This window comes from Scyliorhinus torazame, chromosome 4 (assembly GCF_047496885.1).
Source record: "Scyliorhinus torazame isolate Kashiwa2021f chromosome 4, sScyTor2.1, whole genome shotgun sequence".
Classification (NCBI taxonomy): domain Eukaryota; kingdom Metazoa; phylum Chordata; class Chondrichthyes; order Carcharhiniformes; family Scyliorhinidae; genus Scyliorhinus; species Scyliorhinus torazame.
The window spans coordinates 279,384,416-279,408,883 of record NC_092710.1 but is presented as its reverse complement, the minus strand read 5'-3'; the positions used below and the strand labels follow the sequence as shown (position 1 = coordinate 279,408,883).

The 24,468-nt window shown below is 42.8% G+C and overlaps 1 protein-coding gene across 1 annotated transcript in view; it reads right to left on the bottom strand.

Annotated features, from left to right (window-relative positions):
* The window catches only part of cep162 (centrosomal protein 162), a 211,735-nt gene that overhangs the window by 114,426 nt on the left and 72,841 nt on the right, over window positions 1-24,468 (bottom strand). The window contains exon 16 of the mRNA XM_072499835.1: window positions 19,901-20,152. Coding sequence (XP_072355936.1) covers window positions 19,901-20,152 — 252 coding nt within the window. The remainder of the gene's footprint in view (window positions 1-19,900; window positions 20,153-24,468) is intronic.

The window sequence follows — 24,468 nt, the reverse complement described above, 5'->3', positions numbered from 1 at the left end:
GCCGGGATCAAACCTGGGACCTCAGCACCGTGAGGCAGCAGTGCTAACCACTGCGCCACCATTACCTATTGGTAAGATGTTAGAGTCCATTATTAAAGATGAGAGTGCAGAGTACTTGGAAGTGCATAATAAAATAGGACTGAGTCAGCATGGCCTCGTCAAGGGGAGGTCATGTCTGAAAAATATGTCCGGGTTCTTTGAGGAGGTAACAAGGGAGAGCCAATGGGCATGACATACTTGGATTTCCAGAAGGCCTTTGACAAGGTGCCACATAGGAGGCTGTTAAATAAGTGAAGAGCCCATGGTGTTAAGGGTAAGATAATGGCACAGATAGAGGATTGGCTGACTGGTAGAAGGCACAGAGTGGGGATAAAGGGATCAGAATGGCAACCGGTGACTAGTGGTGTGCCTCAGGGGTTGGTGCTGGGACCACAACATTTCACAATATACATTAACTTTTAAAAAAAATTTAGAGTACCCAATTCATTTTTTCCAATTAAGGGGCAATTTAGCGTGGCCAATTGACCTAACTTACACATCTTTGGATTGTAGGGGCGAAACCCACGCAAACACGGGGAAAATGTTCAAACTCCACACGGACAGTGATCGAGAGCCGGGATCGAACTTGGGACCTCGGCGCCCGTGAGGCAGCAATGCAAACCACTGCACCACCGTGCTGCCTCACAATATACACTAACGATCTGGAAGAAGGAACTGGAGGCACTGGTGCTAAGTGTGCAGATTATACAAAGATATGCAGAGGGACAGGTAGTATTGAGGAAGCAGGGGGGTTGCGGAAAGACTTTGAAGGAAACCTGCTATTTCTGATAGGTAAAAGGATAATTGATTTATCATAGATTATCATAGAGTTTACAATGCAGAAGGAGGCCATTCGGCCCATTGCGTCTGCACCAGCTCTTGGAAAGAGCACCCTACCCAAGGTCAACACCTCCATCCTATCCCCATAACCCAGTAACCCCACCCAACACTAAGGGCAATTTTGGACATTAAGGGCAATTTATCATGGTCAATTCACCTAACCTGCACATCTTTGGACAGTGGGAGGAAACCAGAGCACCCGGTGGAAACCCACGCACACACGGGGAGGATGTGCAGACTCCGCACAGACAGTGACCCAAGCTGGAATCGAACCTGGGACCCTGGAGCTGTGAAACAATTGTGCTATCCACAATGCTACCATGCTGCCCTTGGGATTTAGCCATTTTGTTATAAATACTAAAGCCCAGTTCAAAAATCATTTTAAAATGGATCCCATCATAAGACTGCAAATATAATCAAACATAACCTCGGACCGCAAAACACATAGCGTGCAAAAATGAAAGCATAGAGATTGAAACATTTGCAGTCGAACTAGGAGCAAATGCAACATTTCTACTGAAGGTAAAATTGACATAATAGTTCATATGAACTCTCCATTGTTCAAATGAACAGAATCGCAGAGTTCAGTACATCCCAGTTCAATGATAAGAGCAGAGTTTGCATTCCAACCAACATTTAAGAATTCCACATGAAACATTTTTATTCACTTTAAAGTTCAACGAGATAATGTCACACATTGAAGACTAACAACCCAATCATCGAATCAAATGTATTGGAAACTCACCCAATGTTACAGGGGTAGGGACAGATTGAATCAGATTGATAACAAATTCCTTAAAAAATAGAGGTCCGAGCAGCTATTTTCATTTTATACTATATTATTTGCCTAGCTGTCTACTATCTTTATTTCATATTTTCATATTTCCACTCTAACGCTAAGACTGCGCAAGCTGTTTTGCTTTGAGCAAGAAACCATTACTGTATTTCTGAAAGTTCAGATCGTTTGTACGCTACTAAGTTTAATTATATCTCTGAAAGTCTTCTGCTCACAGGGGCTTTATTGAGAACATTTGATTTGTAACCACAAGAAGATTTCAAACTCTCAATTATAATCAATAGACACCCAATAAAGATTACATTTCGCATCCGAAACGTGTAGTGCAAACTTCTACTGAGTTAAAGTGTATACGAGACTACATTTAACCACAAGGTAGATTTCATCAATTGCTGTAGTACGGCAAAGGGGAGGAGCACAAAGTCAATGATCGGAAAGAGTCGGAGACGATCGGAAAGACCGAAGATCATACCGTCAACGGAAAGGCCAGAAGGACGGAAGATCCAAAGACATCTATCCGAAGAATGGCTAGACTGGGGTAAGAAAATCTTTTTTCACCCATTAAAAGTCTTAAAGCTGCAACGGCTATTGCTTCGACCCTCTACAAAGAACCTTTTAAGAAAGAGCTACTCAATCGGGTGCAGGCCATATAACTAAATAAAATACAACTATATAGTTGTGATCGTGTAATCTTCAAATTACACAAACTTGTTTACGACCAAAATATTCGGTTTTAAGGCAGAATTTATGGCGGACAACAGTCCTAAAATAGACCTGATTCCTTCAAAGGGTAGAGAATAACTTCCCACAACTTCAAAGGGAGGTCGAGCTGTACCAGATGTCTCTATTGACGATATATTGGGTGACCTTAAATTTTTAATTTATAGACATTTTGGATTGTCTGAAGTAGCTATGAAAATTGAATCAAAATATGAGATCCCCAAAGGACCCAGTGGTCCAATGACGACATCAAAAGGGTTTGGGGAAAAACCACACGTTTGACCAAAGGGAAAGCCTGAAATGGTCTTTTGCAGTAATGTCACAGCTCCGTAGACAACAAGAGATGATCGTCAACTCGAAACACGATCATGACCTTAAGTCCACTGAAGACCAGCTAGCGGCAGTTGTTGAACAATTACGAGATGCAAAATCTAAACTTGAAAAATGGGAACAGATCAAAACATTATTGGAAAATGAAACCTTTAAAGTTCAACAACAATCATTCCAAATTGGCGAATTACAGCGTAAAAATAATGAATCGGAGTCCAAACTTCAACAGTTAATATAAGAAACTGATGACATTAAAAGTCAAAATTGTCAATTACTTGAGGAAAGATGTATTTTGGAAAGTGAAATGAACAACTTGAAAGGACACTGCAAAGTCTTAACAGACAATCTCGCAGCTCATAATTTGGATCAGAAAACAAACGGCCCTTGTTTAAATCTTACTACCAGTTCCGAACCCAGTCAAAATACCCTGAGCAATACAGCGTCAGCTCCAATTCCACAACCAAGGTCAAATGTTAAAAACAAACCAAAAGTTAAACTTGAAAAACCAAATGACTCAGACGAAGACAGTGACGAAATTAGCGTTCCTAAGAAACTAACTACAAAGGTAATTCAATTAGCCCCATTACGAAGCAAAAAGGTTAAAATTGGAAGTAAGGAAACAAAAGAGAATGAGGTAACAACTACAAAATCTGAACATGGCCGATATTGGATACATGAGGTTGCTGACCCTGATAAAATAGACAGATGGTCTAAAGATCTTACGCATCCCAAAAAGGGAGGCATGACCACGTGGAAACAGCTCCATCGATTACAAATCATTTATCATCTTCATCCATTAGATGATGTGCAAGTTTTGTCTATTATGGTAGGCACCCGTGACGGTCAAATTCTCGCAGGTGAAGCAGATGTTGCCCTTGGAGACGATCTGCAAAATTTGGAAGCTGGTTAGGTAGCGATTAAGAATTGGCTATTAAGATTCCGTCCACCTAAGACCGATTGGTCAAAAATTACATCCTATATTTAAAAAAATAGTGAAGATATACAAGATTTCGAGGACAGATTTAGACATGTCTGGATAGAACATTCAGGGATAAATCTCCAACATGGAGAAGATATTTGGGATGCAAGTACTTTTGGACCAATCAAAACTGCTTTTGTTGCTGGTATAAAACCCGAAATATCTAACGCTTTAAACCTGATCCAACCTAATTGGGCATCAACTGGTACATACTGAGAAACAGTTGACCGATGTATTCAGATAGATCACGACATGCATAGTCAGACAATCAACCCTCCAGCTGGCCAAATTCAGCCTGTGCCAGCTGCCACTCCAGTGGCGGCTGCTGCAAGGTTATTAGCCGTAAATACAACCTTTCCAGAAGCATCAGGTTCTGCATGTTCCCTTGCTCCATTAAAAGAATATAGGAAACCTTCACAATGTCTTTATTGTGGTAAAACAGGACATTGGATGAAAACATGTTGTTTTAAACAGCAGGACGAACAAAGAAATAATAGTTCTGGTAACAATCCGCCTAGTGAAACGTTCTATGACTCATACAATATGTTTCCGCCCCGTGGCCAGTCACGACATCCGTACAGACAGGACACGTACAGGGAACAACCTAGGCCCCTCCAGCCATTGCCACGTAGGGATGCACGCAATTACGATGATGAAATGACAGACATGTTCAACAAATTAGCCCCACAACACAGATAGGCTCTGCTTGAGGCTTCAAAAAACTAATGGACCCCACTCTCAGTGTTTCTTTTCATATTTCATTACATGCATTGCTTGAACAGAAAAAGGATGGATTATATATTTCACTGAGAGTGGGAGGATATAATATCGATTTTCTTTTTGATACTGGAGCAGAATTAACCTGTGTTACTCAAGATTATGCTGATTTATTTCCCCTAAACACAGGAAAGATTAACACTTTTGCAGCAGGGGGAGATTTATTAACCCTTCGAAGGACTGAACCAATGCTGTTAGAATTTGGACCACATCAACTGATGGCATCAATTTGGGTAGGTTCAGTTACACAAGCACTTCTAGGCATGGACATTCTATCTCAATAAAATTCTTCCCTCAATTTTAATAACGGAAAAATCACCTGGTCCATTAGACACCTCAAAAAAAGCGAGACACAGAATCACTCAACTTGGGCTAAAGTGAAAAATGATTGTGGCCTATTAAAAATGGAACTAGTCACCTTCATTGGATCTGCACCGCCTTGTACAAAACAGTACCCTTTTAACAAACTTCAATTCAGGGAATATTGCCTATAGTGAAACAACTTAGAAGAAAGGGGAATATTAGTGCTCATCAAACAGTCCAGTATGGCCTGTCAAAAAGGCTAATGGCACATGGCGCCTGACTATTGATGATAGAAAAGCCAACAAATTCAGCCAGGAAAGCTCCTTTAGTGGCAGATCCATCTACAGTCTAACTCGTTAACACCAGACCTTCAATGGTTTTCAGTCATTGTCATGGCGAATGATTTTTGGTCAGTACCACTAGCTAAGGATGTACAGCCATGGTTTGCTTTCACCATCAATCAACAACAGTACACATGGACTAGAGTACCACAAGGTTTTCACAATAGCCCTACTGTTTACCACATGGCTCTACAGGACCACCTCAGGCAACTGCCTGTTCTGCCTTCCACCATTATCCAATATGTAGATGACATTCTGATAGCATCTATTAATAAGGATGATCACGAAAAAGACTTGCGTTTACTTTTGGATCACCTTAGTGATAATGGACATAAAGCTAGCTCTGCCAAAGCACAAATTTCCCAGGATGAAGTTGTCTACTTAGGTCAGAAAATATCCAAAGGCAAAAGGGAACTTACTCAGGCCAGAACGGCTGCCATCAAAGCCGCCAAGGAACATACAACTGTCCAGGAAGTGAGATCTTTTTTGGGGCTGTGTAATTTTGACAGAAATTGGATTGATTCTTTCACCCAGATAGCTCAGCCATTGAATGATTTTTTAAACGATACCCGAAAATCAAAAGACACGGTTAACCTCAACACAGAACAAAAGGAATCATTCTTAAATCTGAAAAAGGCCCTCTGTTCAGCACCAGCTCTAGGAATTCCAAACAATGGAAAACCTTTTACCATGTTTGTTCATGAAAAAAGAGGGATACATGACTGCAGTACTACCCAAGAACATGGTGATCAGTTAAGACCAGTTGGATACTATTCCATTAAACTTGACAACATGGCACTAGCATATAGCAGCTGTTTAAGAGCCATGGAAGCCACGTGTCGAGCTGTAATGGCAACATCAGGCCTTGTCTTAGACCAACAGTTAATTATTAAATGCCCACATGCAGTCCATTCTCTACTATCCATGAACAGAGTATCACAAGTTACACCAGCCAGATGGACTAGATGGACTGCAGTTTTGGAAGCGCCCCAAAAAGCCAGTCCAGTAAATCCATCATCTTTGCTCCCGCTTCCCGAGTAACAAAAGGGAAGAGAGGTAGAAGAACATGACTGTGTGAAAATAATAGAGGAAATGGAAGAGGTACGCTTAGCAGAAGAAGAACCACTACAGAACCCAGATTTAATTCTATTCACAGATGATTTCTCTTTTATTGACAATGGTGTCAGGAAAGCTGGGTGGGCGGTCACAAGCCCATATGAAGTATTAGCTGAAGGAAGCTTATCCCCAGGAACATCAGCTCAACAGGCTGAACTAAAGGCACTAACAGAAGCATGTCATGTGGCAAAAGATAATACAGCTAACATCTATAATGACTCCAGATATGGCTTTGGAGTGGCACATGATTTTGGCCACCTGTGGAGAAAAAGAGGATACCTCACAACAGCAGGAACACCTATCCGAAATGGAAAGGAAGTACGAGACCTCCAAGAGGCCATGGCCTTGCCAAAAGAAGTATCAATTCTAAAGTGTAAAGCCCATACTCATGAAGACACCATGGAAGCAAAAGGAAACGCTCTTGCGGACCAAGCAGCAAGGGACGCTGCCTCTCAATGGTATGATGTATCCATTCACATTTACAAATTGGGAGTGACCAGCTTATTACAAGACCTACGTAAAATGCAACATGACTGTACAAAGGAAGAAAAATGGACATGGTTAGAATCAGGTATTCAATTGTATGATGATGATATTTGGAGACAAGTTCAGACTGATAAACCAGTAGCACCACAAGCACTGATGCCTTTTCTGGCCCAACAAATCCATTCATGGGTCATCTATTGTAGCCATCTGGGATGGCCACGTCCCGATTACAAAATGGACACTTTGCAAAGAATGCAGGGAAAATTGGACAATACCGAGAAAGCAAGCAGGTGCAAGGTTTGTCTGTTGATTGGAGCTACAACTCCCAGACAAGACCGAGACTGCAGAACCATTTACATACTAATGAGCCATCTCCGGGGACAAAAGGGTAACATTTAGGTAAACAATGCTAAGACAGACACCCCGGCGCCAGAGGAGACTAAAACTAAGCAGACCAACGGTCACCTAGGACACGCCCAGCAATCAGGGTACCCACCCCTCTATTGGAGGAAAATCTATAAGAACGATTGGGAAATGGCCCAATTAATTGGGTCCAAGTTCAAGGCCCGCCCAAAAGCGCGCGAAGCCCTTTCGAGTATAAAAAGGACTCCCCAAGAGAGAATCGTTCTCTTGGCCTTGGCTCTCAGCGAGGAGAGACCTGCCAAAGCTGCTCGAGACCAAGTAAGTTCCAAGTCAACGCACGCTACAAGATAGACGCTCTTAGTTGCTATCCTGTAAACAGCTCAACCCAGCAGCCTCAGAACCGAGCAACGGCCATTGAGTGGGCACCCGAAGCTAAGTGGTAGTGATAGTTTAGGTTGTAAAATTTTATGCATGAGTATATTTGACTGTGTGTGTAAATAAACGAGCATTGATTTTGAACTTACTAACTGGTGTATCGAGTCTTTGATCAGTATTCGGTTTTGAACCTTGTGGCGGAATCGAAAGATACCTGGCGACTCTTGAGCAAACGTAATTAAACAGAGCCAAATTAACAGGGAATACAATTAGCAACATTTACTGGCGACAATTGGTTATAAAGTCAATCCCAAGAAGGCCCAGATTTTGAAAGAGAAATTGATTTACTTGGGAACACTGATCACACATGGTAAACGCGAGATCGAGCAAAAGAGACTTGACTCGATCGTCAAATTGCCCCTTCCCCATAATGTCTGAGCCCTCCGGTCATTTGTAGGACTGGTTGCCTACTGCTGAAACCATATTGACCTGTTTCGCCATTAAAGCAGCGCCCCTTTCAGAACTTCTCAAGAAGCAGGCACCTTGGGAATGGGTTCAACAGCATACGGATGCCTTGGATGCTTTAAAAAGAGCACTCAGCACAGCCACCGCACTACAGGTCCCCAGATCCACTTTCCCCGTACGCTATCGAAGTAGCAAGCACCAACTGAACCTTTTCGGCCGTGCTCCTCCAGGAACGTCATGACCAATTACGCCCCGTAGCATACGCCTCAAGCGTGTTAGACCCTGGAGAGCAAGGATTTTCTGCCTGTGAAAGGCACCTGCTCGCAGTTTTTTGGGCAGTACAGTACTTCGCCTACATTACAGGACTCAACCCAATCACCATCCTCACAGAACACACCCCAACACAGCTATTGTTAGACGGCCGACTTAAGGATGGCACAGTCAGCCAAACCTGCGCAGCCCGTTGGACCCTTCTTTGACAGGGACGGGACATTACAGTAAAAAGAACCGAGACCCACACCTTCTTTGCCGATAATTTGCAGTATGCAGGCACCCCTCATGAGTGTGAGATCATCACCACAAAACAGAACACAGGCCCATTTATACCCAAAACACCTCCCAGGAAAACAGCTAATATACCCCAGAGACCCCAGCCCCCAGACACGTGCGCACCCCTGAAGATTTCTGTGGATGGCTCCTCCACAGTGTTAAATGGAAAGAGAATCACCGGTTGCGGTATTTACGTAGAGGACGCGCAGGGACGCGCCCTAGATGAGATTTCATTAAAGTTGCCAGGACACTTAGGCTCGCAGGCAGCAGAACTGGCAGTGATCGCTTACATTGTAGACCACCCCGACTCATTCCCGACCCCATCAGACATCTATTCCGACAGCTTGTATGTCTGCAATAGTTTGATGGAATTCCTACCCCTGTGGGAAATGAGAGGATTTGTTTCCGTGGACAGTAAACACCTACCCTCAGCCCCATTACTCCGCCATATCTTAGAGGCAGCGAAGGATATAAAATATGGCATAATTAAGGTTCGCAGTCATCACCGTTCTTCCCGCCCTGGTAACGTTAAAGCAGACACCCTAGCGAAGGCAGGCTCCAGGCATGGTTATTTTTGGAACACCCCCTGAAAGCACCCAGTACACACAGTTCAGGTCTTACAGACCAATATTCAGGATCTAGCGAAGGCACAGAAAGAGGACGAGAAACTCAGGGAAGTTTTAAAGGGTACCTTCCCAACCCCGTATGATAAATACAAGAATGCAATAACCACACATGACGGTGTGCTTTTCAAGGATGGCATTTATATAGTTCCCAGCTAGGACAGGAATCAGATCATTTGTCAGTTCCATGACAATCATGGACACCAAGGTATTGAACCCACCCTAGCCCACCTCAGACAGCTCTGCTGGTGGCCTGATTTAAAAGCCAATGATACCCACTACATAGAGAATTGCTTGATCAGTGCCCAGAACAATCCGGCCAGATATGCGAAAAAGGCTCAACTTAGTCATACCCGACCCGTTAATGGACCCTGGACAAATCTACAGATTGACTATATAGGACCCCTACCCTCTTGCAGAAATAGTTATAAGTATATGTTGGTGGTCATCGACACCTTCACAAAATGGGTGAATTTCCATCGAGAACTAATACGGCCAAGATAACAGCTAAAATACTAACACAGCACATCTTTACAAGATGGGGCCTCCTCCACAGTATAGAATCCGATCAAGGCTCCCATTTTACAGGACGTGTAATGAAAAACGTCCTCACGATTTTCGGCACTTGACAAAAGTTTCACATAGCATACCACCCCGAGTCAAGTGGTATTGTAGAGAGGATGAACAGGACATTAAAAGCCACCCTCAGGAAAATGATACAGCACAATAACAGCACCTGGGATTCAGTTCTCCCATTTGCTTTAATGTTTCTAAGGAACAGGGTATCCACGTCCACAGGATACACCCCCACACTCTCATGACCGCTCACCCCATGAAAGGGACAGAGTATTTATTAGGACTGGATTTGGCCAGCCCCCGCAGTCACAGCCCACACGCATGAAAATGCTGTACAACAATTGATAGAGAACATTAAGGCAGCCCAACTCGCAGAAGCTGTGAGACTTGGGACCAGGAAGAAACAGAGCAAGGCTTGTTTCGACAAAACAGTACACGCCACTGAGTTTGCAGTAGGGTAGCAAGTGATGCTTTCCCTATATAACCCCAGTTCATTCCTTTCCCCTAAATTCTCTGGACCGTACGCCACTTCGGACAAAGTCAGCCCCTAGGTATACAAGATTACATATCCCAATGGCAAGTCTGCGAGGTTTCACATAAACCAGCTCAAGGCTTATGGCTTGCCGAATAGCCACATATACCACATCCTGCTCGCAGCAGCAGACGAGCACGCCCCGCCCACAGATGACATTTTCCTATCCTCCCCCAACCAGTCCAGCCCGTCCTCAGACACGACTTCAACTCCACCCCCAGAGGCACGACTCCGCCACTCCCTTCCTTCAACCAGCAGCGACAGCGACAGTGATAGCGATCACGATGATGATAGCCCCAGCACACCACGTTACGATTATCCCCCTGTACCAGGCCCCACTCCCAGCGAATCCGAGCATGATTCCACAGACCCCTTCGAGATTACATATATCAAAGCCCCTGACCCATACCCACCGCCCGACGATTACGGATTCAAACCTACTAGCTCCAATCTCGACACACGATTCTGGCACCGAGACAATTCGTTCAGGCTCATCCGGAATGATGAGGTGGACCCCAATTCGCCCCAAGCAGCTTTTGCACGATTACTACAGTCACGAGTTTAGCAGCCGGGAGAAGATGATGACATAGAGTCTGACTCCCACCAAACAAATCCCTTTGCGACCATGTTCGCTATTGAGCAATGAGGTGTCCAGATGATGGAAAAAAGGAACCGATGGAGAGATACGGTGTCCTTTCTGATGGAACCTGCAAAATGTTTGTTGTATGTTTGTTCGTTAGTGTTGATGTTAAGTGTTGTTTGTAAACTTGAACGTTTTTCACGGCCCCACGTCACCACTCCTTTGACGCCCAATGCCTGTTAATGGAACAAGTTTGTCCCCAGACAACCGTTCAGAGGAACTAGTTTGTCAACAGAAACCAGTTCAGAGGAACTAGTTTGTCAACAGAAACCAGTTTAGAGGTACAAGTTTGTCAGCAGACAACAAGGCAACCCCCATGACGACCACATTCTTACCTGTTCTTGCCAGTTGCTCAGGCAGTGGAGAAACAGCACTGGTCATCGCCCTACCCGAGGACCCCCCCCTCTGGTTAGCTATGCTCGGGTAGAGCACAAACGGCATTGATCACCGTCCTACCCGGGGATTCCACCCATTTCTTACCCGCCCCGGCCCATACGCACCCCATTTTGCCACTTTTGGTTCAAAATTCTTTTGTTTGTTTTTGACGACCCTTAGATTGCTTCCGTATGCTATTTACATCCTAAAACACTAGGATAGTAGATCACACAGGCTGTGAGACAGCTCGCACTATGTCAGTACTTTTCTCGGATGTCTTGTCCCAAATATTTGTTTTTTTATTTTTAAACGAGGGAGTCACAGATGGTGACCAATCATAATGGGAAATTGGTAACAAAGGACAGACAGACACACGAGATCTTAAGCAAGATAATAACAGATATTATGCTCGTGTTCACAGAACTCCGGAACATCAGGAACCCCAGAGGAAGAAAAAGAAGACAGAAAGACAGAAAGATGAAGACAACCTTCATGTTCACCTGGATCTTAGCGGAATCCCTTCAGTTGCGCGCGGGCGCTACCCCCTGATCCCTACCAAACAAGCCGTGAATGATTCCCACCCCCGCAATACATAGAACCCCGAGACAGCTAACAATACCCCGACCTGGAGTGATACGTTTATCACCTGGTACTCATTATCTTATGTAGTAGAAGCCCTCTTAGTACTGGCGATACTTTGCAGTGTCATGCAGACACTTAAGAGTCAGGAAATAGCGAAAGAGAGCCTACCGCTGTCGCACCCCGGTATACAGGTTTAGGTCCCCCATTTTTGGATTCCACCAAACCCCCGAACCCCTTGACATGAATTAAAGTGCATCCGTTTTTCTTTATGTATTCTGTTAAATAAAGAAATGTAAACCTCAGTACCTGACTGCCAGGCCAGAGAAATTTGTGTGCTGCTATTGTATATAGTTTAAGATGTTATAGATTATTTTTGGGATTGTTTGAGTGAGGATAGTTTACTGAGGATAGTTAGAGGTTCCAGTTTTTTAACTTTTCTGTAATGCCTGCATTAATGTCATAGCGCCCCGTAGAGTTTTATAATAATGGATGTATTTAAAATGATTTAGGTAAAATTGTGTTTCATAGAATAGGGCAGAGTAGAGCCTGATTATGGGTGCCCCGTTTGGTCAGAGAACGAAGACGACGCAATAATGTGATCCTTCACGCTTCGCGTTGAGGATCACAAGGAGGGAATGTAGCCATCTGGGATGGCCACGTCCCGATTACAAAATGGAGACTTTGCAAAGAATGCAGGGAAAATGGGGCAATACCGAGAAAGCAAGCAGGTGCAAGGTGTGTCTGTTGATTGGAGCTACAGCTCCCAGACAAGACCGAGACTGCAGAACCATCTACATACTAATGAGCCATTTCCGAGGACAAAAGAGTAACATTTAGGTAAACAATGCTAAGACAGACACCCCAGCGTCAGACGAGACTAAAACAAAGCAGGCCAACAGCCACCTAGGACACGCCCAGCAATCAGGACCCCACCCCTTTATTGGAGGAAAATCGATAAGAATGATTGGGAAACGGCCCAATTAATTGGGGCCAAGTTCAAGGCCCGCCCAAAAGCATGCAAAGCCCTTTTGAGTACAAAAAGGACTCCCCAAGAGAGAATCGCTCTCTTGGCCTTGGCTCTCAGCGAGGAGAGACCTGCCAAAGCTGCTCCAAACCAAGTAAGTTCCAAGTCAACGCACGCTACGAGATAGACGTTCTTAGTTGCTATCCTGCAAACAGTTCAACCCAGCAGCCTCAGAACCGAGCAACAGCCATTGTTCCTCTGACTGAGTGGGCACCCGAAGCTAAGTATAGGCTTTTAGTAGTAGTGATAGTTTAGGTTGTAGAGTTTTATGCATGAGTATATTTGACTGTGTGTGTAAATAAATTAGCATTGATTTTGAACTTACTAACTGGTGTATCTAGTCTTTGATCAGTATTCGGTTTGAACCTTGTGGTGGTATCGAAAGATACCTGGTGACTCTTGAGCAAACGTAATTAAACAGAGCCAAATTAAGAGAGAATACAATTAGCAACACTATCACCTCAACAAATGATGGATCGATTCCAGAGAAGTTGATGTGGAAGAGGGTTCAAATAACATGCACAATTGGTATCAAACTGCTGTGTAACCTGTCAAAAGAACAACTTGGGATCTATAACATCAATGTTTCAACTAAAAGCTCCTGCTCCTGCAGGACCGTTCCAGGATATACAGGTAGACCAAATCACCCTTCCTAAATGCCAAAAGTACGATGACGTCCTTGTAATAGTGGATAAATTCTCTAGATGGGTAGAGGCTGCTCCAGCTAGGAGGGCCATAGCCGCCCATACAGCCAAAGTGCTATGCAAAGACTATATCCCCAGATGGGGAGTACCAGGTAGCATTGACTCAGATAATGGAACCCACTTTACAGGTGCTGTTTGTAAGGAAGTGTGCAGATTATTAAACACTGACTGGAATTTACACTGTCCTTATCATCCACAATCATCAGGACAAGTGGAATGTATGAATCGAACTTTGAAAGAAAGATTGTCTAAATACAACCAAGAAGGCATGAATTGGGTCCAAGCCTTGGCAATAGTATTATGCAGTATCAGAGCAACCCCAAACAGAACAACAGGCCGAAGTCCATTTGAGATCATCACAGGCAGACCAATGTCTCTCTGCCAGGGACTATTGACTTGCGAAAGACAGACTGTCATTTAATGAGTGATACTTTGCTTACTTATTGTCAAAATCTAACAAATGCTGTTAGTTCTGCTTCTCAATAGGTGTTGGCAGCTTGGGGAGACCCATAGAAGGCGGACACAGCTCGTGCCTGGCGAGGTAGTGTACGTGAAAAAACTACAGAAGGGGCCTCTAGGATCTAAGTGAGAGGGTCCATGCTTAATCATCCTCACCACCCAGTCGGCTGTAAAACTGAAAGGAAAGACAAATTGGATCCACGCGTCACATGTGAAGCGCGCGTCTAAGTATTAAGATCTGTAAAAATGTTTGCCTTGTAAACCTTGTCACAGAGTTAAATGAAAACACATTTCTTCACACATCTAAGATATATGCTGAAAATTTCAATATCTCTAATTGTTGGGTATGCATCGCAATCCTCACCCACTCAGGAGAAGTCAATCCTTTCCTAACTATCCCTTTTAATGCTTCAGAAACAGCAGAATGGTACATTTATCAGAGCGTCTCTTGCTCTACTGTAGTCCGTTCTGGAGTAGGTTCATGTGAGGAAAGAAAGTACAAAGTTTATTTAAAGAAATCAGTTAAATTATGGAAATCTGCAGGTTATCCATTAAACACTTTGTCAAGATGGTATCAACCTAAATATAACACAAACAAAAATCCTTCACCTATCAATCTCCCAGCTACTCTTAAACAAGAAGGATCAATATGTCTCACCAGTAATCACCCCAAAGGGATGAAAATGGGCCATAGTATTTGTACTAATTATTTTGATGTAAGCAGAGCTCACAAATGTACCCGAGAATTATCATAAAGAGTTCTTCGATCATTAACAGGCCTACACAATATCACAAGTAATAAAACATTAGAACATAGAACATAGAACAATACAGCGCAGTACAGGCCCTTCGGCCCACGATGTTGCACCGAAACAAAAGCCATCTAACCTACACTATGCCATTATCATCCATATGTTTATCCAATAAACTTTTAAATGCCCTCAATGTTGGCGAGTTCACTACTGTAGCAGGTAGGGCATTCCACGGCCTCACTACTCTTTGCGTAAAGAACCTACCTCTGACCTCTGTCCTATATCTATTACCCCTCAGTTTAAAGTTATGTCCCCTCGTGCCAGCCATATCCATCCGCGGGAGAAGGCTCTCACTGTCCACCATATCCAACCCCCTGATCATTTTGTATGCCTCTATTAAGTCTTGGACCATTGGTCCTTAGAGGATATTTATCAATATTCTGCTTATAATAGAACTTATTTTATCTGTAATGACAAAGCATACTCCTGACTTCCAAAATTCTGATCAGGGTCTTGCTATTTAGGATATGTAGCGCCTGCTATCCGTCATCTTCCTCATCTCCCTTATCTATTAGAACCAATCACTCGAAGAAATAAACATGCTATCACTTTACGAGATACAATCTTCGCCAAACTTATTCCTTTGTATTGGGAAACAAGACTTGCCAACGAATTAAATAAAATAACAACCATCATACAAGATGTAGCTGATTATACCGCCACTGCCCTAAATAAAATCTCTGACAAGAGGCGAGTAATTCGAACTGTGGCATTACAAAATCGAATGGCACTTGACTATGTGTTAGCCGAAAAAGGTGGCACCTGTGCCCTGATTGGTGCAGAGTGTTGCACTTTCATTCCAGATAATTTCAAAAGAAGTTAAAGATCTGGCAGCACACATTCAAGAAGTCAGAAAGCTTGACACACCCTCAGATATCTCTATCTGGGAGAAACTTTGCAGGTGGTTGGGACCCACAGGAATGACCATAGTACAGGAATTCTTTTTCTTTTGTGTAGCAGGATTCATCATCTACATAACATTCCCGTTGATCAAATGCGTTAGCTAACTATTCAATAAACGCAGGGCTCCACCAATCAGAATGATTCACATTAATCCCACTGCACCACCAGTTAATGAAATGGAACTAAAATATTATTGTTGAAACGTTACTAACCTATCAATTATTTGACTATATTACTAATGTATTGCTAAAAGATTAATACTGAATCAGTAGAATTAACTGATTAATTGTTATTGCGTAATAATAATTTAAAAAAGAATTTTAAGAATTGTTGCTGTAACGCTTGAAATGCAAAGCTTGCCCGCTCTATTGTTGAAGGCTGTTTTCAAACGAGGAAACGATCAAAGACAATGTGAAGGAGTTCCTCTTTGCGCTTTTACCTATCCTATCGCATTTTTTCTTCCTCTTATTTTATTATGATACATCTCACTTAATCTTTCGATTTATTAAAAGGGAGAACTGACGGAAACTTGCTATTTCTGATAGGTAAAAGGATCATTGATTTAGCCATTTTATTATAAATACTAAAGCCCAGTTCAAAAATCATTTAAAAATGGATCCCATCATAAGACTGCAAATATAATCAAACATAATCTCGGACTGCAAAAGCACATAGCTTGCAAAAATGAAAGCATCGGGTTTGATATGCAGAGGGACAGGAAGCAGGGGGGCTGCGGAAAGACTTTGAAGGAAACCTGCTATTTCTGATAGGTAAAAGGATCATTGATTTATCATAGATTATCATAGAATTTACAGAGCAGAAGGAGGCCATTTGGCCCATCGAGTCTGCACCGGCTCTTGGAAAGAGCACCCTACCCAAGGTCAACACCTCCATCCTATCCCCATAACCCAGTAACCCCACCCAACACTAAGGGCAATTTTGGACACTCAGGGCAATTTATCATGGACAATCCACCTAACCTGCACATCTTTGGACTGTGGGAGGAAACCGGAGCACCCGGAGGAAACCCACGCACACATGGGGAAGATGTGCAGACTCCGCACAGACAGTGACCCAAGCCGGAATCGAGCCTGGGACCCTGGAGCTGTGAAGCAATTGTGCTATCCACAATGCTACCATGCTGCCCTTGGAATTTAGTCATTTTGTTATTAATACTAAAGCCCAGTTCAAAAATCATTTTAAAATGGATCCCATCATAAGACTGCAAATATAATTAAACATAACCTCGGACTGCAAAAGCACATAGCGTGCAAAAATGAAAGCATAGAGATTGAAACATTTGCAGTCGAACTAGGAGCAAATGCAACATTTCTACTGAAGGTCAAATTGACATTATAGTTCATATGAACTCTCCATTGTTCAAATGAACAGAATCGCAGAGTTCAGCACATACCAGTTCAATGATAAGAGCAGAGTTTGCATTCCAACACACATGTAAGAATTCCACATGAAACATTTATATTAACTTTAAAGTTCAACGAGGTAATGTCACACGTTGAAGACTGACGACCCAATCATCTAATCAAATGTATTGGAAACTCACCCAAACCAATCAGTATGTTACAGGGGTAGGGACAGATTGACTCAGATTGGTAACAAATTCCTTAAAAAATAGAGGTCCAAGCAGCCATTTTCATTCTAGAATCACTCTAAACTATTTGCCCAGCTGTCTACTATCATTATTTCGTATTTTCATATTTCCACTCTAACTCTAAGTCTGCGCAAGCTGTTTTGCTTTGAGCAAGAAACCATTCCTGTATTTTTGAAAGTTCAGATCATTTGTACGCTACTAAGTTTAATTATATCTCTTAAAAGTCTTCTGGTGGCAGGGGTTTATTGAGAACATTTGATTTGTAACCACAAGAAGATTTCAAATTCTCAATTATAATCAATAGACACCCAATAAAGATTACATTTCGCACCCGAGACATGTGGCGCAAATGTCTACTGAGTTAAAGTGTATATGAGATTACATTTAACCACAGGGTAGATTTCATCAGACATGGACAGGCTATGAGAGTGGGTAAAGAAGTTGCAAATGGAATACTGGTAATGTATCACAAAATACATAGCTGGATTGGACTGTGTGTAATAAAGCTGATTCCATGTGTATTTAGATTTAGAGATGAGCTGTCACAACATAAGAACTAGGAGCAGGAGTAGATCATCTGGCTCCTCGAGCCTGCTCCACCATTCAATAAGATCATGGCTGATCCTTTTGTGGACTTAGCTCCACTTATCTGTCCACTCACCATAACCCTCAATTCCTTCACTATCCAAAAATCTATCCATCTTTGCCTTAAAAACATTCAACATAGGTAGCCTCAACTGCTTCATTGGGCAGCAAATTCCAGATTCACAACCCTTTGGGTGAAGAAGTTCCTCCTCAACTCAGTCCTAAATCTGCTCCCCCTTATTTAGAAGCTGTGCTGATTAGTTCCAGTTTCACCCATCAGTGGAAACAACCTCCCTGCTTCTATCTTATCTATTCCCTTCATAATTTTATGTTTCTATAAGATCTCCTCGCCCATTCTTCTAAATTCCAATGAGTATAGTCCCAGTCTACTCAGTCTCTCCTCATAAGCCAATCCTCTCAACTCCTGAATCAATCTAGTGAATCTCCTCTACACGCCCTCCAATGCCAGCAAATCCTTTCTCGAGTAAGGAGACCAAAACTGTGCACAGTACTCCAGGTGTGGCCTCATCAGCATCCTAGACAGCTGCAACATAACCTTCCAGTTTATAAACTTCATCCCCCGAGCAATGAAGGACAAAATTCCAATTGCCTTCTTAATTGCTTGCTGCACCTGCAAACAAACGTTTTGTGATTCATGCACAAGGACACCCAGATCCCTCTGCACAGCAGCATGCTGCAATTTTTTACCACTTAAATAATAGTCATTTTGCTGTTATTCCTACCAAAATGGATGACCTCACATTTACCAACGTTGTACTCCATCTGCCAGGCACTTGCCCACTCACTTAAACTATCCATATCCCTCTGCAGACTTTCAGTATTCTCTGCACACTTTGCTCTATCACTCATCTTAGTGTCATCTGCGAACTTTGACACATTACACTTGGTCCCAACTCCAAATCATCTATGTAAATTGTAAACAATTTCAGTCCGAACACTGATGCCTGAGGCACACCACTAGTCACTGATCGCCAACTAGAAAAACACCCATTTATCCCCAGTCTTTGCTTTCTGTTAGTTAGCCAATCCTCTATCCACGCTAATACATTACCCGTAAAGCCATGCACCTTTGGCTTATGCAGCAGCCTTTTGTGCGCATTCTGGAAATCCAGATGTACCACATCCACTGGTTCCCTGTTATCCACCGCGCTTGTAATGTCCTCAAAGAATTCCAGTAAATTAGTTAAACATGACCTGTCTTTCATGAACCTATGCTGCGTCTTCCCAATGGGACAGTTTCTATCCAGATGTCTCGCTATTTCAGATCAGAGAAGCACAAGTTTCACAATTGAGAAAGGAAACAGCTAAGAGACCATTATTAAGGTACATAAACTATCAAATGGTATAAGTAACATGACCCAGAGTAACACAAAGAAAAGTACACCCAGAATACTTGGTGTTTCAGAAAAATTGATGAAGAGTACATTTAAAGCAGATTCTCGGACTGAGCAAAATGTAGAATAATCTGCCAGACAGAGGAGTGCAGTCAAAACCATGGAAAAGAAAACTAGAAAATTATAGTTAAGCTACTAGAGGGAGTCAACATTGGTGGTCTAATGCACTTTTCTCACGATAGATTCTCATGTTCTTAAACTACATTTTCATCTTAAAGGCCTTGTTTTACTGCTCTTTATGACAACCATGGGCACATTTGCACTGTTAAGATACTTTGCAAATATTACTAGTGCACAATCTATTGGTGTGAAGTCTTTGATGTTAATTGTGGCCGTTTTCTTACCCAAATGTGTTTCATGTAAAGTAATTCAGAATCTAAACATTCAAGATAACAGTATAATGATACCGAAGCTCTAAATACATCAATTCTTGTCATTTCATATTGCCAAAATGGCTCTGAATGAAACTGTCAATGTGCAATGTTGCAACTTTATACAATCTGACAAGATTTTAAGTACATTTCCCACAGCTTCTTGTCCTCATACTGTAGCTTCTGAGAACCCAAAACAGCTCATTACCTTTGTTTGAAGTTTGTAAATCTCCTCTTTTAGTTGAGGAACTTTCTTCAGCTCTTCGTCTTTGCAAACAAGTTCATTTTCTTTCAATGCCAATTTTTCATTCAACTTCTCTACTAGGCTGTGCTCAGTGTTCCATTTATCATGTGCTTCTTCCAGTTTTTGCAGCAGGTAAAGTTCTCTCGTTATATTGTTGGGTTCTGGTGAATTCTGCCCAGATGCTTTTGACATTTCATCATCAGCTCTTGTAACTAACTATCACAATAAGAAACATACTTTAGGAAATGTGAACAGTAATCTCCTGTGGAGTCAGAAGAGGTAATTGTCTTGGGTAATATATATTACTGTATAAGTTAATGTTTGGACACCAGTCTGCACTGAATTGGCTGATCTGTTCGGATGTTGATGAGGTTGCTATAACTGACTACACTTGAGTAGATCACACCATCATTTTTAATTCTCCTCTTTTACATTCAGCATTTTCCCTCGCTTTGTGTTATATGAAAATTTGGATCTTCTTCCCTTTTTCCAAAATTCAAGTCCCCAGCAACTTGGATTCTATTCTATTTTCCCCCAACCGTGTTATGGCAGGTGGTAATTGCTGGGTAAGGGAAACTTGATCAAGCTATCACAATAGTTTGTAATTTTTATTTTATTACGAGAAGGTACACACACTGAAGTCAAGAGTAAGAAATCCAAAGCACTTTTGGAGATATTAAATATTAAATTAAAACATTTATTAACAAGAGAAAAGTTAAGCACACAAGATTATAGCTCAGTAAGAAGTCTAACAACACCAGGTTAAAGTCCAACAGGTTTGTTTCGAATCGCTAGCTTTCGGAGTGCAGCTCCTTCCTCAGGTGAATAAAGAGGTGGGTTCCACAACCACATATATAGACAAAGTCAATGATGCAAGACGACACTTCGAATGCGAGTATTTGCAGGTGATTAAGTCTTTACAGGTCCAGACGGAGCAACTGGAGAGAGGGATAATCACAGGTTATAGAGGTGTGAATTTTCTCAAGCCACAACAGTTGGTAGGATTTCACAAGCCCAGGCCAGGTGGTGGGGGGTGAATGTAATGAGGCATGAATCCAAGGTCCCGGTTGAGGCCGTACTCATGCGTGTGGAACAAGCGTATCAGTTTCTGCTCGGCGATTCTGCGTTGTCGTGCGTCCTGAAGGCCGCCTTGGAGAACGCTTACCTGAAGATCAGAGGCTGAACGCCCTTGACTGCTGAAGTGTTCCCCAACTGGAAGGGAACATTCCTGCCTGGCGATTGTCGTGCTATGTCCATACATCCATTGTCACAGCGTCTGCATGGTCTCGCCAATGTACGAGGCCTCGGGACATCCTCTCCTGCAGCGTATGAGGTAGACAACGTTGGCCGAGTCACACGAGTATGTACCGCGTACCTGGTGGGTGGTGTTCTCACGTGTAATGGTGGTACCCATGTCGATGATCTGGCACATCTTGCAGAGGTTGCCATGGCAGGGTTGTGTGGTGTCGTGGCCGCTGTTCTCCTGAAGGCTTGGAAATTTGCTGAAAACAATGGTCTGTTTGAGGTTGCAGGTTGTTTAAAGGCAAGGAGCGAGGGTGTGGGGATGGCCTTGGCAAGATGTCCGTCTTCATCGATGACATGTTGAAGGCTGCGAAAAAGATGTAGTTTATCCACTCCGGGGAAGTACTGGATGACAAGGGGTACTCTTTCGGTTGTGTCCTGTGTTTGTTTTCTGAGGAGGCTGTGCTTTTTTTGCTGTAGCGCATTGGAACTGTTGATTGATGAGTCGAGCGCCATATTCCGTTCTTACGAGGGCGTCTTTCAGCCTCTGCAGATGTCTGCTATGTTCTTCCTCGCCTGAGCAGATCCTGTGTATATGAAGGGTTCGTCCATAGGGGATGACTTCTTTAATGTGTTTAAGGTGGAAGCTGGAGAAGTGGAGAATTGAGAGGTTATCCATGGGCTCGCGGTAAAACGAAGTGCTGAGGTGGCCGTCCTCCACTACACCGTTTCAGTGATTCTTCGCTGTGGGTCCAAAGGAAAAAAATGCCATTGATGTATCTGGTGTATAGAGTCGGTTGAAGGTCCTGTGCAGTGAGGAGGCCTTGTTCGAACTTGTACATGAAGTTGTTGGCATATTGAGGTGCGAGTTTGGTCCCCATGGCTGTTCCGTGTGTCTAGATAAAGAACTTGTTGTCGAAGGTGAAAACGTTGTGATCCAGGATGAAGCAGATGAGTTGTAGAATTGCTTCTGGAGATTGGCAGTTGTCGGTGTTGAGTACTGAGGCTGTTGCAGCAATGCCGTCATCATGGGGGATGCTGGTGTAGAATGCCGAGACATCCATTGTGACGAGGAATGTTCCTGATTCAACTGGTCCATGGGTGCTGAGTTTCTGTAAGAAGTCCGTCATGTCTCGACAGAAGCTGGGGGTTCCTTGTACGATGGATTTCAATATGCCCTCGATGTAGCCAGAGAGGTTCTCACACTGGGTCCCGTTTCCTGATACGATAGGACGGCCTGGTGTGTTGGCCTTGTGCATTTTCGGGAGGCAGTAGAAATCTCCAATGCCTGGTGTACGTGGGATGACAACACATCGGGTGCTCTGAGGGTCTGGATCCCAAGGTCTTGATCAGTCTGTTGAGTTGGCGGGTATGTTCTTTGGTCGGATCTGCGGGTAACTGTCTGTACTGTTACTGGTTGTTGAGTTTTCGGTACATTTCTTTGCCGTAGTCCGTCCACCTATGACGGTGGCCCCTCCTTTATCTGTTGGTTTGATGACAATGTTGTGGTGACAATGTTGTAGTTGGTCTTGAGAGCGCGGATGGCATTGCGTTGTGCTTGGCTGACGTTCGGGGCTGTCTTGTGAATGCGACTGCTGAATCTGGCATTGACTTGACTGGTGCAGTAAGACTTCTTACTGTGTCCACCTTAGTCCAACGCCGGCATCTCCACATCAGGATTATAGCTGCACAGTTAAATTTAGTCTTACAGCATCCCCACAAGATTTCTATCAGGCATCCCTATAGATTCTTCATTTACACAAGTCCCAGTAATATTACTGCAAGGCACTCATTGTTGCCCTGGGTGGTGGGGGTATTTCACAGGGATTTTCTCTCCCATTCACTCGACAATGGAAATCCAAGGCTTGTAACAAAACTTTGCCTCCTGGAACGAACAAGCACTTCTCTGGGGGTGACTAGCAGCTGCTTACTTCACAGTTCTGTACTCACAAAGCACATTCTTCAGGATGTCACGTGTCCTCTCTTTCTAACACAGTTTTCAATTTCTCCTTCAATATGTTGTTTCTCTTCTATCTTTAACTCATTGTTCTTAACATTTTTATTTGAAGTTAACTTCCCCAGAATTTAAAAATCTTTCATGTTCTCCTAATGGCCGGTATTTTCGGGAAAAATAAACTTAATAACATTGCTTTATTCATGTGTGATCTTTTCCAGTTTTAAACCTTCCTTTCATCGCTTCAGAAATTCACTAAATATACACGGACAAACCTTCTTTATCTCCTCATGCAAATTCCCATCCACGTTATTTACTTATCCCATCTTAGCTTTGCTCACCCTCACTTCAAACTGCCTGCTTCAAAATGAATTGGGTACTCTAAAATTTATTTTTTTTAAACTTAGTCACACACACAAACAAATAAACACACAGACCCCCAAAAGCTTATTCACAATATCCCACAGTAATATTGGAAAATTTGATATTTCTTTACAGCCACCAAGGCTTCTAATCTTCTTAGTCTGCTTCAATTATTTAATGATACATGATTCAAAATAACCTTCACTTAAAATTGGTAAAACTAACTCATCTTTTTCAGCTTCTGTTAATACCTAAGTATCTCTGACTCGGAATCCAGTGTAGCTGCATCTTAATATCCTGTCTAAATTTGAACTCACCTTCCTAGTCCACAACTGCTCTGTCACAAGATTATATTTTATCACTAGAACACTTAGCAACACAGATCTCTACCCCCCTCTCCACCTACATTCTTTCAGCACCTTGCCACATTAATGTTTCACAGCTAATTAGTCCAGATTTTGTGGTTCAATGTCCACTCAGACAAACCCATCATCTCCATCCTTGCCAGGTTTCTTGTAACTTAGAAAACAGGTTATCAAGATCAAGTTCAACTCAGTCACAAACCTGTAACATGAACTGTGTTTCGCACTCTCTCGATGCTGCTCGACCTGCCAAATATTTCCAGCATTTTCTGTATTTGTTTCATATTTCCAGCATCTGCAGTAATTTACTTTTATGCTAAGTTCAACTCGTGCCTTTCTCTGGCCTTTCTTTAATGGTCGGACTTCGGCTGAAGACTATTTGCAGCTCCCAACTCCTGCAATGTTCTCGTTGATCTCTGATTCCACTACTGGAAACTGATTACTTGGGCAATGTGGTATCAACTTGTGAGCTGTTCTAAAAAAAAACTTCACATCACTAACTTCCTCCCTGAACACAAAAGCCTCTTATTTATTTTCTCTTTGACCATGCATTCAGTTTCCCTACCCCTAAATGTCTTGATTTCCTCCATATCGTTTTCCCCTTTTGCAGT